Source organism: Thamnophis sirtalis, unplaced genomic scaffold (assembly GCF_051295495.1).
Source record: "Thamnophis sirtalis isolate CommonGarterSnake01/CBP01778 unplaced genomic scaffold, rThaSir2_p1.2 scaffold_4, whole genome shotgun sequence".
NCBI classification, from domain to species: Eukaryota; Metazoa; Chordata; class Lepidosauria; order Squamata; family Natricidae; genus Thamnophis; species Thamnophis sirtalis.
The window spans coordinates 121,743,417-121,763,450 of record NW_028261384.1 but is presented as its reverse complement, the minus strand read 5'-3'; the positions used below and the strand labels follow the sequence as shown (position 1 = coordinate 121,763,450).

At 38.2% G+C, this 20,034-nt stretch overlaps 1 protein-coding gene across 1 annotated transcript; it reads right to left on the bottom strand.

Annotated features, from left to right (window-relative positions):
• Positions 1 to 195: 195 nt before the first annotated feature.
• Positions 196 to 11,549, bottom strand: MYL11 (myosin light chain 11). The gene is made up of 7 exons (XM_087714041.1): positions 11,393 to 11,549; positions 8,231 to 8,320; positions 2,138 to 2,213; positions 1,928 to 2,032; positions 1,758 to 1,836; positions 1,256 to 1,304; positions 196 to 556 (listed from the first exon to the last, which is right to left on the bottom strand). Exons 1-7 carry the CDS (start codon positions 11,393 to 11,395, stop codon positions 452 to 454), a joined length of 507 nt encoding a protein of 168 aa, XP_087570167.1. The 5' UTR covers positions 11,396 to 11,549; the 3' UTR covers positions 196 to 451.
• Positions 11,550 to 20,034: the final 8,485 nt, after the last annotated feature.

Here is a 20,034-nt window from a genome sequence, read left to right as displayed (position 1 = left end):
AATTGTATCGGCCACACTAAAAAAAACAACCCCTGAGTTAATTAATGATCGCAGTGCTAAAAGGAAGAAAAACAATCACATTCAGAACCTGAAGCTAAATTAGTTTTAAAAATAGGAATGGGGGCACCATTCAAATCTGTGCTAACTTTTTGTGGCCTGAGCAGACAAGCAGACTGTGAAAACAAGGGCATTAGAAACAGAGCTGTCCTCATTTTTATTAAGACATTTGATGGTGTGAAGTCCCAGTTAGGTTAAATCTAGTTGTAGTGAATAGGGTTGGCTTTGGGGGGCATAATTTTTCTCCCCATAAGATAATAAATAACAGATTGAGATGTTTGTTGTTTGGTTACAAAAGTGTGGATCATCAGGGACCAGCATAAATTAAATTCCCCAGCCTGGGAGTGTCTAGGTGGATTTCCCCACAAAGCAAGGGTGGAAAAAAAATCAGGTTTTATTCCCCTTCCTTGTCCTCTCCGTGTGTGATGACATAGCAGATGTTCTTGTAGTCAACATTGCCAGCTACATCTGGAGGGAAAGCGTGCCACATGTTCTTGATCTGCCAGAAAGAGAGAAGTTGAGAAGTGATAGGATTGCAGCTGATGACTTTCAATGTTTTCAATTGTCTCACTAAACCATGGGTCTCCAAACTTTGCAACTTTAAACTGATGGATTTCAACTCCCAGAATTCCTTGGCCATGAAAGAGGATGGTTGTGCTTGTTGACACTGCTCAAGAAGAGTTGTGGGTGGCTAACAAAAGAAGGATGCCTCATAAGTGCTTTCTTTAATGTGCTATTCAGGATTTGGATTTGTGCTAAAAAAGAACAATATAGACTATTATAGATTTCTTTCCTGGCCTGATCCCCTCAGTCTCTGATTTTCACATATGGTTTTGCTCGCTGTGGTTAAACTGACTATGTGCAAAGTGAATGTGAGGTGTTAATATCTGTTTTTGTTCTGTGGTAACAGAATAAAGTGGTATGCAATCCTTGGAATAATCTTATTAAGTTGAAAAAAAAGTTCAATATTGACTCTGGCTTCAGATTGACCTCATATACATTTAAAATTAATGTAATGATTCAATGAAATCAATACAGTATATCCAGATTATCTTTTCTCCTTTTTTCCTAGTTCTACAGATTTTAGATTGAATTGTTGACAACATGGAAAGGTAACACTGAAGTAAAAGATCTGGACAAGGGGACTTTTAATCTAATAAAGAAAAGAATGGGGCATCAACAGGATACATTTTCTTACCTCTTCTGGAGTGAACCGGTCACACTGGGTAGTCAAGAGTTCTTCCAAGCTGTAGCAAGACAAGGAGAGACATGGTATGTGACAAAGGCCCTAAATATATGTGACTTCTGATCCAACTATCATAGAATATAATTTAATGGGAACATATGGGTTGCTTAAGTAATTAATCAGGAGGAATCCTTCGAAGTGCCTGCAACATGGAGGAGGAGATCATGGGACCTAGGAAAAGCCATTTTAGATTTAGGTCTGGAGGAATTCAGTGTCCCAAAGGTGCTTTTTCAGGAGGCAACTGGACTTCCTTGTTTTTTCTTTTGAAGATGTTTCGCTTGTCATCCAAGAAGCTTATTACGCTCTGACAGGATTCCTCACTAACCAAGAAAGTCCAGTTGCCTCCTGAAAAAGCACCTTTGGGACAACCATGACCTGGATGACTGAGAATCTCTACAGACTTTTAACATATTCAGTGCTTCTGCTGGAAGTGAAATGGGAGGTAAACACTCACAATTTCTTCTTGACATTCCCCTTGCCCTCGGGGTCCAAAACTTTGAAGGCACCAATGATGACGTCCTCGGGATCAGCACCTGATGAGATAAGACAGGAAGAGTAGTGAGATGCTGGAACAGATCATCTGTCATATAGAAGAAGACTGAGAAGAACAAGAGACTCTCTCACCCTTCAGCTTCTCCCCAAACATTTGAAGAAAGACAGTGAAATTGATGGGGCCACTGGCTTCCTTGATCATGGCATCTAACTCCTCATTCTTCACATTCAGGCGACCTACGCAGAAAGGAAGAAAGTTTAACTGATTAGGATTTGATTTAAGGGCCTTATTATCCATCCAGCTTTACTTTATCTGTTTAAGCCCACTCTCCTTTTTCTTACCCATAGCAGCAAATGTATCTCGCAGGTCCTCCTTGTCAATGATACCATCTCTGTTCTGGTCAATAACAGTGAAGGCCTAAGAAGCAGGACAGAAAGAAATACATTAACCAAGTTCATGCATTACAGTAAACGGGCTTCTTGAGCTATTCACAATGGCTTGGTTCAACTGCTACACCAAGCAAAAACTAAGGAAACCACATTATAGCATGGCATAATCTATGAGAGCAACGTGTTTGGGCTCTAGAAAATTCATTTTCTTCTCCCTGTCCTACCAAAATGAACAGTTGCCAGGATATCAAAATGGCAAACTAACTACTTTATAATAGCTTTTGGACTTAAACCTATCCTCTCTCAACATGTATCTGACTATAAATGCTAATAAAGGAGAACATTTGAAGCTCAGGGTTGAGCTAGAGGTCTTTGGTGCTCTCTGGGCTTCCTTTTGTTTCTTGCAGACGTTTCATTATCCAAACTAAGTAACATCATCAGTGCTAGTAAGGAGTGCTGTTTTAAAACGGCACTCCTTATTAGCACGGACGATATTACCTAGTTGGGTAATGAAACATCTGTTTCATTAGCTAACTAGGTAACATCATGTTATCTAGTTGGGTAATGAAAGTCTGCAAGAAAACAAGGAAGCCCAGAGAGCACCAAGGACCACTCATGACTATATGTGTGTTATGTTGTCACAACTTTTGCAAATCACAATGTAGTAAAGTAGAGGCCTGCATTTCTGAAGAGAAAACTTTTTCTGTTTTTCTGAAAACTGGTTCATCTCTTGCCATCACTGCCATATCAAGTAGCATGTAATTAACCCACAGCAGGGGAAACCCGTGATGAAATTGTTTTGATCATTGTTTTGGATAGCAGCCAATGGACAAAACCAGCAACATGGGGTAGGTGGAAAGACAGGCAGTTGTGATGTCATGACTGAAGCCCTGCCTCTTTATAGAACGAAAGGGACTTCGATCTCAATGATCAGGTCGCCTGCTTTGACTTTGTCCCTCGTGGATACTCTTAGCTGCAATGTTTTTTCTAGATGCAATTCATGCCTTTAATTCATTTAAATTCAAATTTATTCATCAAGTTTTAACTAATTATACCAGGGATTGGGAATTAGCGATCTTCTAGATATCTGAGAGTTTCCGTTTTTATTGCTGTTAGTTAACGTGATCAGTTAGATGGAAACCTGCCGGAACTGTAGCCCAACTCTAAATTGAGAACCCAATATTATCTGTTCCTAAACTGGGTTATCAAAAGAATGTGTATACATGGACAACTTATACAATCTGCAACATATATGGTTGTTGAATGTATATATCTACCTACATTTATTACTTAATAATTATACAGGTGATATATAAGTGGAAAACTGCATAAAATCCTACACTTGAACTACCGTATCAGTATGTAATTTTTTTCCCTTTCACAGCACAACCATCCTTATGGCTGAGCCATATGGAATGCCATCTTTAGTCTTGCACAAACATCCTATTAGAAAGGATTTTTCAACTTGCAGGAGAAAAAATTCTGGCTGTGAAAAGTAGTGTATACCAGGCAGGATAAATAATTATAGGATTTTGAATGACGAATAACTTCTGTATCCCTCTCTCTTCCCATGATTTTGTGCAAAGCCCTTCTGGCCATCAGTGATGCAAACTGGATACAGCTTTGATTCCAAACACCACATCATAACAGCAAAAGCTCAAGAAACAAATCAGTGAAAAATACAGTAATTCAGTATTGTTGACAAAGCTGGTTATCATGCTAAGACAGCCTTTAAAGAATCATCTTCGGCTAGATGCATGCAACATCAAGGCACAAATTGTGTTTACTCAATTTCAAGAGCTAGATTCATACAATACAATACACAATTTTAGCTTATTGTGATACACAAATCCAGCTGGATTTGCGTATCACAATAAGCTATACTTTTATTTATTTTGGATTAATGTATTGTATAACAACCATGTAGAATGAAAGAAAGAAGATCTCTTAGTGATTTTGGTAATCATCTTCATCACAAACAGTTAAACTTATATGCCACCTGGTACTCAACAACTCTGGAAGGCCCCTAAAAACAAATTATAATAAAATCAATAAAACTTAAAAGACGGGAAGCATGATAAAGTGAGGGATCTCCTTTCCTTTGGCCAAGGCTTGGGTGAAGAATCAGATCTTCATGGCTTTTCTAAATAACAGAGAAGTGGGCCCCATCTGGATCTCAGGAAGAACCTCATTCCAGAGAGCAGGTCAGATGGGAATGAAAAATTAAGTAGCTGTTGCTGAACCCTGGACACAAAATAGTAGCTCACTTTTGTCTATATATTTTAAGATACTTATAGTAGTTCTTTAGCCCTCAGTATGTTTACTGGACAATTTAAATTAAAGTATAAATAAACATTCTGGACTGGATATAAAAAAAGACTTCAGTGGTTTGTCTAGTTGTCTGCTTATCTAGCAACTCATTTTAGGATTGGAGACAAGAGTTAACTCCAGCTAGTACAATCCTCCTCTCCCTCCTCCCTTTTCTGCAGCTGTGCCCTGGAAACACCTGTCATTTGATATCCTTCTTCGCTTCTGCCAGGAATGTGAATAACCTTAAACTGTCCCATATTAAACCCCAAGCCCTCCCTAAGGGGACAGGTGGTACATTCTGAAGGGGCTGTTGATGAGGTCTCCAAAGGCTGGCAGGCACTGGTGGAATTCACTCCTCCCCTCCTGTCCCCCCCCTTTTTTTTTCTTTCTTGCTAAATGCTATGTGTCTATCTCTTTCTAAATAAAAATGTGAAAGGAGGAGGAAACTATAAACTTCTAGAGAATAAATAACAGGCGGAGTGGAAATTGTACCATCTCAACTATCTAATCTTGTAATTTGGATGTTGGCTGGAGAAGTACCTTTAGCAAGATTTTCCAACTTATGTTAACAACCACCCCCCAACCACCCCCCCACCCCCCCATGCATGCACACTCACACAAAGGAAAGGGCCTGACTACTTTGGGTGGAAGCCGAGAGAGCTAAGGTAACATCAGCATTCCGGTGTCAGCAATGTGCTCAGCATTTTTCTTTAGAGATTCTCAGTCATCCGGGTCTTAGTTATCGCAAGGGTGCTTTTTCAAAAGGCAACTGGGCTGTTTCTTCCTTGAGGAAAAAGAAGAAAACGTTTCATTTCTCATCACTTGTGACGGCGGGTGATGTGATTCCCCCCACATCACAACCGATGTAGTTCTTGAATGAGAAGAGGAACATTTTCTTCTTCCTCCTCAAGGAAAAAGCGGACCAGTTGCCTTTTACTCAGCACTTGCTAAACAAGGGCGAGAAAGATCCTCTACTCTGAGAAAATTACATTCTAAGTACAAAAGCATAAAAGGATATTCTGAAGCAAAGCGAAGACAACCAAGGCTGGCCAGAAATATTGACGGCAAACCTATCCTGTTTCCCACAAAAGTCTAAAAAAATATCTAGCTAGAAAAATACCATGTATGACACACAACTTCATCAAATCATGAGTTCATCCTCTTCACTGTTCAGGATGGCAGGATCTCTCCAAAGAGATTCAATCCAGGATGGAATTCAACAAAGGCAGACCTCAAAAAGCAGTTGATTGATTCCCCAAAGAGGCAAACTGGGCAAGGAGAAATGAGTAGCCGAGCCCAGGATTATCCTGGCCTGCAAAAATCCTGATGCCTGCTAAATAATAGTCAATAATTAGTGGGTTTTTTAAAAAAAAGAAAACTCTTCCTGCCCTCCAGTGAATGTCCATCCAGATCTGGTATCCCTAGATCTAAATATCAAGATTGTTACTTCTGCTAACCTGTATTCAAGCAACCTTCCCAAACTACATTCCCTCTCATAATGTACTTAAATTCCCACTTATATAACTTATATCTTATAATGGGAGTTGCAGTTTTGGATTAGATACTCATCTATCATATGGGCCAATTTTATTTCATTAAAAAATGCCAACAAATACCTATGTTTCCACCATGGATTTACCCCAGTGGACTCTACTTCCACCAAGTACAAATGTAATATTTTCACCCTTAGCAAATTATGGTAAATGTAAAAATGGCAGAAGGACTAGTAGAAAGGGCAAAATAATTAAAATGAAGGAAATCATCACCTAGTCCTCCTGAAATTCCATGATTACATCAGGATTATTGCACAGTGCAGAAGCCCACCTAAAGCACCTGAAAACTAAGGGGAGATGGGTTCCATCCTGCCACAAAGCTCTATAGTTGATCTTTGGTGTTACCAATCTAACAGCATGCTTGTGGAAGAAGAACAGGAGAAAGAAGGCAAGTCTCATGCTTTGCGTTTTCTGAAGGAAGGGCAGGTGACAGATACAATTAAATAAATATGCACATTGCAAGAACTGATCTGTCCTCTCATATTTTTAAAAGGAGGCCCTCAAAAAAAAAAAGAAGCACAAACATAGATTGCAGGAAAAAGAAGAAAATCCAAAGGACCAATGCTACTTCTAATGTAGCTTTGGTCTCCTTTATAGTTGATTGATATTTTAAGACTGAAAGACCTTCAGTCTTCATTTTTGATAGAAATCAGAAATCTTCTCATCTCTTCCTCCTCCCCCCAAAACTAGCCAGCCAGAATGGGTTTCCAAAGATCTCCTTGTAAGGCTCTGCCATTTGCTTCATCCAAGCACAGATGTCACCTCTTTGCTCAGTCCTCCTTCACCCAAAATAGACCCTGCTGCATTGCAAGGGTCCTAGAAAGGAAACACCATCAACTTTGGGGGTGGGGTGTGTGTGGAGGTCTACTGCCTGCCAAAGGGCAAAAAATGCTCCTCTGAAATGAAGATTAAGAATTTAAGTAGTAAGGAGAAGAGAATATCTTCATATGGAAATCTGGCCCTCACTCTCACTTTTATAGGTGAAAATTTCTATTCAAAGTCCAAATTAATTTTAAAAACAAGTGTCCTAAGGAGAAGAATCTGGAATTACCCTTGGGAAAGGAAAAGCAACTTTAATAGCAGGTAAAAAGCTAATCTTCCATGTACAGTTAATAAGTTCTAAGCTCCAGGATATTGTGGAGACATACACTCATAGTTTTCATTATTTTGGCTTTTCCAAAATATGGCCATGTTCACACATCATAATAAGTCATTACCTATGGTCTACAAACCCAATTTTTATTCTGCTTTACACATCACATTGCTTAATCTTGACTTGCTGAAGAAAACAAAAATCAGCTAGCACTCAGCCTACATATCAGGGGCAGAAGAACATTTTTAAAAGGGTTGGTCCACCATGTGATATCTATCGATTTCCACTTTCTCTCTCCAGAACGTTCTTCACAATAGCCTTCCTCAAGGTGGCACCTCAGATGTTGCAAAAATAAAACACATTATTCCCAATCAACAACCATTCTACCTGTGAATAATGGAAGCTGTAATTCAACACATATTGGAATGGGCAATGGAAAATGTCTTTAAAACCTAGAAGCATTCAACATGTTCAACAACTAATAGAACTATATAAAAGGCAAAGAAAAGGAAAATTAATAAATGGTGAGCCTCTATTTGATGGGCATAATTTCAGGAACAAAGAATCCCTATTTTTGTAAAGGTTCAGACTCAAATGAAACCACTACCCAAACCTTACATGAACAGATATCCATGTGTGGATTTTTGAGGTAAATTATGTTTTAAAAACTCCTTAACTTATCTAGATCTTTTATATATAGTCACTTCTGCTGAAGTTGAGAAAATGTAGCTGGGATTCCTACAATACATTGGTGTACACTAAACTGGAGCTACCTGCATATGTAAAACAGGCTCACCTGAAACATTAGATTCTATTAAAACAGGTAAAATTTATGTGATTAGTCAGCAATGTTTTTCAAAGACAGAATCTGAATTTACTAGTACAAGCAGCTTTGTTTTTAAAATTCATTCCTATATATTCAGTGATGTAGTTAAAACTAGAATGTCAATTTTGGGTGGTGCTCCTGGAAAATGCTCATAGGGAGGCAGTAATTTACCCCAAAGTCCTCCTTTAATGGCATCACTATATTTGTGATATTTCCCAATGGATGACACCCCCTTTTGATGTCATCTCTGTTCTTTTTCTTACCTCTTTAAACTCCTGGATTTGGGTTTGGTCAAACATGGAGAAGACATTGGAGCTTCCTTCTGCTGCCCTTCTCTTTGCCTTCTTGGGTGCCTAGAAGAGAAAGATGGATATTCAAGATAAGCTCACTGAATCCTTAACAGGGCAACCAAGCCTCCCACTTTTATAGGGCGAGAGTCTCTATTCAAAGTTGAAACTAGATGAATGTGGGGGGGGGAAAGGAGTGAACCAGTAGTACTGGATCCATCAGGTCCTAGCATAGACATCATTGATTAAGGAAATACATAGGTCACCAAGTCACAGCTTCCCCTTTATGAATTATCTTTCATCTTAAATTGTAGAACTGATTTATAGTTTAGTACAGTTCTCACTGCAAATGTGACACAAACCAGCACCTTTGGTCCTGCTTTATCCTGATGCATTTCCTCTTTTTTGACAATGTGTAAGTAGTCAATTCATCAGTGACATGAGAACATCTTATTAAGAAAGGATTCCCACCATGCAAAGTTTCTAGAGTTACTTATTGGTTTTGCAAACATATAAAAGGCTTCAGTTATAGTCGACTCTAAGCAGTATAACCAAGAAGGTTCCTGAATTTGATTATGTAAGCCATACTTGATCGTTTTCTACATTTTTGCCTCCAGGGGCAGGGAACCTTACTAAAATCAGAAAATATCATTTAGTTTAACTTAATAATTAAAACTTCCTTTAAATGTTCTTTGATGTTAGGTGTATATTTTCAAAATATTTTTAGTATGTGTTGTTTTCTGTAACACAAGGGAAGGGATAGGTTAATCCATTAAGGAGAACCCAACAAACAATTTTATTGCTATAGCAAAAGTCTGAAAACTTGGATCATTGGGGAGAAGAGTTAATATTCATGATTTTAAAGAAAGTGTATACTTTGGTTTGAGAAACAGAAGAAGCATCTACTCTTAATTTCAATACAAATATGGAGTTGATAAAAGTTTACTGCAACTTTTCAAAGTTTTCATTTCAGATTGTAACAACTAATTTCCACCAGGGTGATCTTTTCTTTAAGGCAACTATGTTGTATGTGGGTATTACCATGTTTCCCCAAAAATAAGACAGGGTCTTATTTTCTTTTGCCCTCCGAAATAAGCACTTGGCCTTATTTTCGGGGAGGTCTTATTATTTTTGAGGTGCAGGAGGCGACGAGTGTGGTCTCCTCATGGCTGCTGCTGTGTTGCAATATTTTTGAGGAGGGCTTACTTTGTGGGGAATGGCTTATTTTAGTGCATGTACTCAAAAGCCCGATGAGATTATTATCCAGAGAGGTCTTATTTTCAGGAAAACAGGGGATAGTTTTCATCTTCCCCAAAATCACTTTGCAAGTTTTAAATTAATAAGTAATATATAAGTAATTAATTGATGCAATAAGCAAGGGTGCTTTAACTTTTAAAATGATAGCCTGGGCAAATAAAACACATATGAACAAGCCCAATTTGATGATAAATGACAACTGTTTCAGAAAATAGCACTAATCCACAATTGGTATACCTAATTGAAAAGAGGGGAAGGAATGGACTATAAATAACTCCAGCTAGTTTCACAAATTTAACCCAAAAGAAAACCATAAAATGAAAATTTTCTCTTTTTCTCTCTCATACTTGTCAACTATGCTTCCTTCTGAACAAAGTTATTTTATATATAGAATATAGGATATATAGGATTATGATCTACATCACAGGAAGTTATTTAGAATGACTGTAATTATCTGGAGATAATTTCAAGAATCTCCTTTCTATCTTCAGAATGGCTCTTACTTGATCCTCAATTCCTGAAAACTGATATATGTGTTACTTCTAAGAAGAGCCAAAGATGGGACAGGAGTGGCAAGGCAAAAATGGAATGAAGATTCAGGCTTTCATTCCATTTTTGCCTTGCTATCCAATCTAAGTGGGTCTCTCTCATGAATTGAACTAGAGCAAAAGTATGAACTTTGGGGTATTGGCTAGAAATAATAAATGCATCTCAATCCTCTAATCACAGTTGGCCAGATATAAAAACCCAATTTTATTTTTGAAAGCCTTTATAACAAGGCACATGGCTACAGATGATGGGTTTTTAAGGCTGGAGGCCTTAGGTAGAGAAAGTTAATATATGCTGACAAACTAATCTTTTAGCATCAGGAAATGAAATCCTGAGAGATTCAACAGTCTAAACTATTGCAGGTTGTCTTCCCGCCATGGCCAGACTTATAGGAATGTTCTGGAAGGATTGCTCTAAACTCTTACAGAGTTTACTAACTACTACATTTTGTCTGATGTGGCTTTTCAGAGGAGGAGGTACACCAGGCATACAAGAAAACTTCAAGGGTGAAGGAAATGTTTTTAAAAAGTTTTTTCTTTGTTTCTCATTTGGAAAAAAAACCAAAACCCAGACAGGGTGCAGCTTCCTTTGTCTGGATCTTATGGTGCCTTGAGGAGTCTGACTCAGAGGCTCCTGTCTGCTCAGCAGCTGTCCAGCCACCCTTTGAAAGATTCCATGTGTAATAAAACATCCTGCTGTATTATTCAAGAAGAGCATTGTGCAGTTATTCAGGGATTTGAAGGGATTCACCTGTAAGATTGAATGCGCAAAGCCAAGTAACACAAAGTATTAAGCAGGAAGATGGCTTGCGATGGGATACATGTGCAAGATCCGAACTTTTTCAGAAAGTGAAGAAAATGAAACAGAATGATAGATGTCGAATCATCACCCGTAGATAGTAATCTGATAGTCTGCAGCTTTTCTAAGTTTCCCTCCCCATCTCAAAGCAGCACAGATGCCTTTGGGTTCTCATTGCCCTCCCTGTCTCTCCAACAGTGCCAAAGCTTCCTCAATACACATATTCCTCTTTTCCAGATATTTTAAAAAGCCCTAACTGAAAATACTCAAAATTCACTCACATATGTGGAAGAAAAGGCTGAACTGGACCCCTTTCTACACCTTGTTTTTTCTGATTTTATCCTTCATCAAGAGCATTTGAAAAGCTTCCCTATTCCAATGCTTGACTTAAAAAAGCAGATCAATACACGATTCAACTTTAAAAATTTTTTCCTTGGTGTTATACATTTTTCCACTAGTTTGGGCTTAGATAGCTCCTGATTTCCTTATGTCTATTATGCTCTTGCCTGTCTACCCCAATTTTTCCTCACTTACCATGTTGTCTCAGTGGGCAGGTAAATGGATGAACAGCAACTGTGGATGCGATGGGGATGTCCCAGGGGCCAGAAGGGCAAACAGCCTAGACACTTGGCTGTGAATTCCCCTGGGGTTATATAGGCTCCCTCAGAGGAGGCGGGACAGCTAACTATAGTCACATCTTCAAGTTTGGGTGGGTGGAGGATGGATGGGGGTAACTAGAAATAGACTCCAGAGGAACGCAAGAGGGCCAAGTCCTTTCTTGGAGACAGGGGGTAAGTCCATTAGGTTTGATGGTCCATAATTCAACAGCTTTCATTATTCTGGGGATCCAGCTCCAAATCCAAAGAAGATGAGCTCACAACCCACACAAACCCCTTATTATGGCTTGCTTGATTATGGCTTGCCAATCTACCAATTAACCATGGTTCTGCAAATATGTTTTTGGTCGATATATGAAACCAGTCAGGGGATAATTCCTTGCTCAAAAATTGACCCATAGAAGAAACCAAAAGGAAAACAATCACACAAATACAACATCTCTTTTCAAGAGTACACAGCAAAATTCTGGGTATAAAATTGCATTGTTGTTGTTTTTTTAAAAAAAAAAAACATGTCAAAGAATGTCAGAGATCCCGAATTTGTCAGATTTGATAGACAAGGATTTGCAAAGTTTAAAAGAACATTTTTAGTCTGAAATTTAAGACATTCCATGGATTTTAAGACTTAAGACTGGCTAATCCTTAACCAATTCACTGGGATGATTGGATAGCTCATCCCTAGTATGTCGGCCTGAACATTTGTACTGGTCTGGGCATTAGTCTCCATCCTGCTTAGGACACGTGGATGGCAGATTCCATTGATCCCCTCTATTGAGATACAGGAAAGCTTCAAACATGAGCATGGAAGATCCAGCATGCCGAGAGAACTTCTGTGTTCCATCTTCTCCCTTCTTTCCTCCCTCCTTCCCTCCGAGCTCAAGGTATCCAATGTCCCTGAGAAAATTTCCTTTTTGGGATCGCTAGTTCAGCTGTCACTTGGGAGACACACAGACATGAGCAGACGCTCCTAAAGATAGCTATGAGAATTTCTTTCCTTGCTCCACTACAGACTGACTGTCCATTTACATGGATCCTCCATTTCTTGTCTAAAAGAACTCATATTATCTACACTCCAATGAGTCTTTCATCCATAGTTTGTTTTAATCACAGGTTTTTGAATTGACTATAGAGTGGTTGGATATCATCAGTTAGACCTCGGCTTATGTCCACAACTGAGTCCAAAATTTCTGTTGCTAAGTGAGACATTTGTTAAGTGAGTTTTGCCCCATTTTGCAACTATTCTTGCCACAGTGTGAATGACTGCAGTTGTTAAGTCGGTAAAGCGAATCTGGCTTCCTTCCCCACTGACTCTGCTTGTCAAAAGATTGCAAAAGGTGATCACATGACCCCAGGATACTGCAACTCTCATAAACAAGTCAGTTGCCAAGCACTTTCATCACATGAACATGGGAATGCTGCAACAGTCATAACCGTGAAAAATGGTCATAAGCCACTTTTTTTTAGTGCTCTTATAACTTTGAACGGTCACTAAATGACCTTTTATAAGTCAAGGTCCACCTGTACATTATGCTAAGAGATCAATCAAAGTTTACGCCCCACGGTGGCTACGTTCATATATTGTGTTAGGCAGAAACCAACCAACCATCCTGTCTCAGTGAGATATGTAAAGTCAATAGTAATGTATTTCTATATGTGAAGTACTTCAAGCAGGACTACCAGATTCTGTAACAGCTTTGTTACTTATGCCATCTGCCTGGTAAACTCACAAGATTCGTTTCTCTCGCCATGTACATGTATACATCTGAACTAGACTGTGTTGTTTCTCTAGGTCATATAATATGTGGCTATATGCATAATTTGGTATTTATTGATTTTGTCATGCTTATGTGGTGTATATTGGGTGTGATGACCCTTTGAGAGCTGTATGCAATGAAATTTCATTATAATGTATGCTGATCAGTGTACATTCAAAGTGACAATAAAGTTATTCTATATTGTTAAATGAATCACTGCAGTCGTTAAGTCTGTCACATGGTTAAGTGAATCTGGCTTCCCCATTGACTTTGCTAGTCAGGTCTCAAAAGGGAATCGCATGGGGGAGGAGCCTATGTCGCTACAAAATGGTCGCCCGATCTCGATGCTCCGAGATCGCCGCCAATACTTTTCTTGCTGGGTGGTCCAATTGGACCTAAACCGTCCTGGAGAGATGGTGAACAGGAAGACTACGTTCTGCTGATCACAGGGACATCGCAAAGTCCCTGATTGATGCAGGAGAAGGTCTCTCAGCTGGCGTTAAAAGCTCAGCCCTAGGCCTAGGCTGATGAAGTAGGGACGGCTCCAAAATGGAAGGAAACGGAAGAGAAAGTGTTTATAGCTGGTGAGGATTTTTTACCCGTTTTAAAAGAGCCTGCCTATAAAAAAACTTAAAGCTAATTTAAATCTAAGAATAAAAGAAATAAATGGCGGAATTAAGCTTTGGATGGTTTTGGTCAGTGTGTTATCTTAATTTTTAAACGTTATTTTCATGGATTGAATTTATGCAAACTGTTTGAAATGAATGGATCAAGTTTTCTTCTTCTAAAATTTTTACTATTACTTTCACAACCTACGGACTAAACTTCTCCTTATTCATCACTACATGTGTCTCTTACTCTTTCTTCTCTATTTCATGTAAGAATTTGACTTTTTTAAAAAACTTGGAATATTAAAAGATACAAAAAGAACAAAGAATTGCAACAATTGCAACAACAAAGGGAGAGATAACTGCTACTGGAAGACTGGAGACTTATTGAAAACAAAATGCGTTTACTTTCACTACTGATTATTCTGGTCTGGAACTTTAAAGTCTCACAGTTTGTTTATAGAATGTGATAAGAAGTAAAGCACCATTTTTTTATACAAATGTTCCTTTGAAGTATATCCTTAACCAGAGATCTCATGGTGAACCTAGGTGTAACCTTGTAAAAATCTTCCAAGTCAGAGCAGCAGGGTTTTAACAGCTGGAAACAATGGCTTATTTCCAACAACAGAGAGAAACTGTCAGCTTGCAAGAGATAATATTTGCAATACAGAAATTATCAAATACATTTGAGAAAATGTTTGAAAAATTAGAGCACCTAACAGAAAAATATGATGAAAAGGATGGAGATGTTTATCAAATGGGAAAAATAGAGGGTAGAGTCCCAAGCAATAAAGAGAAAACTGACTACAAAGAAATCAAATTTGCTGACATCTATGGTGAATGTTTTCTGTCTGGAAATGGAAAAAGTGGAATATGGAAAGGGGAATCAGATGGATGGGAACCCTACCCTAGATGGCAAGACACAGAAGAAGAAGAAGAAGAAGAAGAAATAAAAGAACTTATGGATTTAAAGGGAGACATTTTATTAGTAACACCATCGATAACAACACTGACAATTAAAGACAAGCTGATTAAGGAAAAAGAAGGGCATCGAAATTAAATGAGAGAATCAATAAACAAGGAGTTGCAAAGAAGAGTCCATACAAACTTGATTAAAGAGACGATTAGAGGACTAATGCCACAAATGGCAGAAGACATGAGATTGTTTTGTTACTGGAAAGATACAGGCTGATAGATGAAAGTGTTTAATCTAAAACTAGTTGGACAGTGAAATTTAGTGACAATAAATGTGGTTAAATAAACAATTGAAAATGATAATAATGTATACATATGTATTGGCATAACAAGTAGTAATTGGATATGAATATTGAATGGTACCTATGAAAGGAAGGTGAGAAATGGTTTGGTTACATATAAAGATTAATAAAAAAGAACTAAATTATGATAATGGATATAGTCAAATAAAGGAGAGATAATGATAACAATGTATGTATAGGTATGGGTACAACATGGGGAAATTGGATGTAAATTGTAAACAGTGATTTGGAAAGGAAGATTAGAAACCTTTGTTACTAAATGTTATTGATGTTTAGCTAGAATAGGCCATAAGGAATAGTGTTATTGGGTTACTAGAAATAGCAAATGAGATGCCAGTATGTGGTTATGCCTTGAGTTTTGGTATGTTTTATGATGAAGGACGTTTAAACAATTATAGTCAAACGAGAATGGGGGTTGGATGATGGTAATATGTACAAATATATTTGATTTAAAATACTAGAATTAATATGAATCATGGGTGACTGTGAAAGAAATGCACGAATTTTTTTTATAACCAACTGATACACTTTCTACAGTATGTAAAGAAAGGGGATTTTTTGTGTTGTGTCTGTTTTGAAAACTAAAAATTAAAAAAAAACTTTTAATTTTAAAAAAAGGGAATTGCATTATCCTGGGACACTGCAACCTTCATAAGTATGAACCAGTGGCCAAGCAGCTGAATTTTGATCACATGATCACGGGGATGCTACAAAGGCGGTAACTGTGAAAAATGGTCATGTCACTTTTTCTGTGCCGTTGCCATTAAATGAACTGTTGTTAAGTCGAGGACTACCTGTATCATTTATATTCAGTTGACTGGATTCATGGGTCATCTCAAAGCTAGGGGGGAACAAAGCTAGGTTTACACTTCACCCTAATATAAAACAAGAAATTGCATACTGTAATTACATATAGTAACATACTGTAAGCAGAGGCCCCAGCCACAAGAGCAACCAAAGCCTTGAGATATTTTTTTTAAAAAAATCCAGGATACGGAAAATTTGAATGAGATGTGTTCATGGGGTTGCGGACCTAAATGTTTTGGCTAAGGGGGAATGACAGAGCCCATCAATTCAGCTCAGGCTAACTTGACCCTTCAGGCCTCAACATGAATAACTCATGTCAAATTGACACATCCTTGTCCTGGATAAATTCCCAAAATGGAAAGTGATATTCATGGACTACCTAGAAAAAGTATCTTCTGTACTCTTGACTTGAAAATAAAACTCTGGAGACCATAAGACTTGTGCCATAGTAAGCAAGGACTTCAGACCTTCTTATTTAGTATTGTCCACAAGGGTTAATTTGATATGTTTTACAATAGTGGCGAATATCTGTAGTCTGGGTGTAGGATGAGGATGAAGGTTCGTTCTCCAAGCTTGTGGGTTGGTTTCCGAACGTTTCATTACCAGGCTAGGTAACATCTTCAGCGGAGTTTAGGGGATATCAGTGTCCATATTCTTCTGTTTATGAGGGCTTTCCCTAAACTCCGCTGAAGATAGCCTTTATTGTCATTGTACAAAATAAATACAACGAAATTGGTTAGATGTTACCTAGCCTGGTAATGAAACGCTCAGAACCCAACTCATAAGCTCGGAGAATGAACCTTTGCCCCCATAATTTGATATGTATCTAGTCCTTTTGAGTCTTCCTGCATCTGTGTTATAAGTTCTCCAGACATTCTTGGAATGGAAGAAGACCCCAATGTGGCTAAGAAAGACTCCTGCTGGACATCTCAGAAAGCTGCAATCAGTTCACATATGGCAGACATTTCTGAGCTAATATGCTACACGTAACATCCCATGCTTTAGATTTTTTTTTTTCAGGTCAGGAGGGGTGATAAATGATTAAGAGGGAAAACTGAATTCTTTCCAGTCTAAGTTGCTAAAGCAAATGAGATTTTGAAAAACAAAAGGGAGAAAAATATGGACTTTATATTTTGAATTAGATTGTCACTTTATACAGATTTAAAATTAATATTATATAGTAGAAAAATGGGGAGGAAGGTACCACTACAGGTAGTCTTCGACCCACAATAGTTCATTGAGTGACCGTTCAAAGTTAAAATGTCACTTAAAGTGACTTACGTCTGTTTTTCACACTTACAATCATTGCAACATCCCAATGGTCACAAGATCAAAATTCAGATGCTTGGCAACTTACTCATATTTATTACAGTTGCAGTGTCCTGGGGTCATGTGATTGACAATCTTCTGACAATTTAACTCAATGGAAAGTCAAATTCACCTAACCCTGTTATTGAATAACTGTTATTTAGCAACTGCAGTGATTCACTTAACTGTGTTAAGAAAGGTGGTAAAATGGGGCCAAACTCACTTAACAATTGTCTCACTTAGGAACAGGAATTTTGGGCTCAATTGAGGTTGTTAAGTCAAGGATTATCTGTATTTGGCCTTCTTATTCATGTAGCATTATCTACATAAAAATGTAAACAAAAGGTGTTGTCTAGTTCATGCATGTAGAGGTAATTCTCAACTTACAACTACAATTGGAACCATAAATTCCATTGCTAACAAGGAGGTTGTTAAGCTAGACATGCCAAATTTTTTATGTATATTTTGCTGCAATTGTTAAGAAAATCACTACAGTTGTTAAGTGAATCTGGATTTCCCACATTGACTTTGCTTATCGGAAGCCAGCTGAAAAGATTGCAAATGGTGACTACAAAACCCTGGGATGGGGCAACATTGCAAATACACACCTGGTGCTAAGCTCCCAAATGATGATTATATGACTGTGAGGATGCTCTGACAGTCAAAAGTGTGAGGACTGTTTGTAAGTGCTACTATAATTTTGAAATGTCACCAAACAAATGATGCTAAGTTGAGGCCTACCTGTACATAGCACTTTAAAAAGAATAAAGGCAATAAGAGATTCCAGTCTTATAGAGCCAAGGTGGCGCAGTGGTTAAATGCAGCACTGCAGGCTACTGCTAGATCAGCAGTTCAGCGGTTCAAATCTCACCGGCTCAGGGTTGACTCAGCCTTCCATCCTTCCGAGGTGGGTAAAATGAGGACCCAGATTGTTGGGGGCAATATGCTGACTCTCTGTAAACCGCTTAGAGAGGGCTGAAAGCCCTATGAAGCGGTATATAAGTCTACTGCTATTGCTATTGCTAAAGTAGACATCTATATACATAAAAGCGAAAACTACTCATGCCACATCATGAAATCTCCAGAACCGTAAAGCCTACAAACTTGAAATGTGGCACATAGTTCCTCTTGCTTCTAGGAGCTCACTTAGAAAGGATTTTTTCAAAATGATCATGAGAGCATTACTATTTTTTATATTATTGTTATAAATGTGCTCTGATGCTAAGGAGTTCTACTACCCTTTCCCACCTGAACTCTGTTACAAACGCCAGTTACCTCACATTCCGCTACCTCAGTTCAAATGGCAAATGTTTCACTCCTTCATTCAGGAGCAGTCTGGGGCGCCTTACAGTACCAAACGTCGGTACCTCACCAAAGTGTCTATAGTATACCTTCCACCTATGGAACTGCTTCCGGACTCAAGGCGGCAGAAGCGATATTTCCTTATGTGTTTCAATCACCGACCACCACTGAGCCAACAGATTGTAAACCGAATTTCTCCTGCATAGTGCAATTACATAGTTTCGTCACGACGCACGGGTATTCAGCTAGTGTATATATAAAAAATGAAATAAAAGGAAGTAATTTAGGCATGGATCAGCTGAAGAAAATGTGGTTATTTCAGTTATGGAAACCTGGCTTCCCTTCAATAAAATATAGAAATTAAACGCTTATTTGAATTTTTCCTGTAACTTGAAAGTAAATTTAGAATGAAGAGAAAGGAGGGTACCTGGTAGGCAGTTCCAGTCAAATGGGGGTAAAGAAAGATAACTTTGTGTTTCATCCAGGTGGTAGCTTTGAGCTTTCTTTGACAATTTCAGAAAGGTTAAACAGAATCAATCTTAGTTAATATTTGGACGGGAAACTTTCAAGGATTTAGAGAGAGAGAGTGGAAAATCAAAGAAATCTTGAAAAACAAGGCCAAATAATCTTTGTATTGCTGCCAAGGTAAATTCTTGAATGGGACAATGAAGTCATCACAAATTGACTTGGAAAAGATTTAGGTATTTAATTACAGGACATAAGAGACCACCGGACAGCAAAGTGTATGGAGCTATGGGCTTGTAGGATGCCATGCATTATAAAATAAAATAAAGCCAAAAATAAGGTCAAGAAGATTTTGTATCATTTGAGGACAGACAATAAATCTGCAGAGCAGTTTTTAAAGTAGATCAGATAGTCATAAGTGGCAGAAAAGTATAGAAGAGGTGAAAATGAGACAACAGGAAGTCAAAGATAATATACAGTATGACTTTATCAAGTTTGAAGAGGTCATGAATACAGTGTTTGCAGGGGACTCTCCTATTGTTGCAACATTTTCTTTCTCTACTTCCAGGTAGGTACAAGCAGCAGAGAATAGAATGGGTCAATTTTTATTTTTGTTTAGGAAGAAAAAGACGTGATCATTAATACTGGTAGTCCTCAACTTACAACCACAATTGAACCCAATATTTATGTTGCTTTTTATTCTAGTGGTTGGCCATGGAGTGCTCTTAGAAGTCGTTTGGTTGGACAGTTTACTGTTGGCTTTTTTGGCAGTTTCTTGATTGGGGTATTGTTTATTGATTGTCAATGAAGACTCTCAATCATCCAGATCATGGTTGTCCCAAAGGTGCTTTTTCAAGAATCAACTGGACTTTCTGGTTTTTCTTTGATGTTTCCTTTCTCATCCAAACTTCTTCAGTTCTGACTGGATGATGTGGAGTGGAAGGATTTATACTCCTTGCAGACAGCTGGTCCTTTGCTTTTTTTAGAGAGTTGTTGAGGCAATTTAGAGATTTATCTGTGTCCTCAGGGTCACCTGAG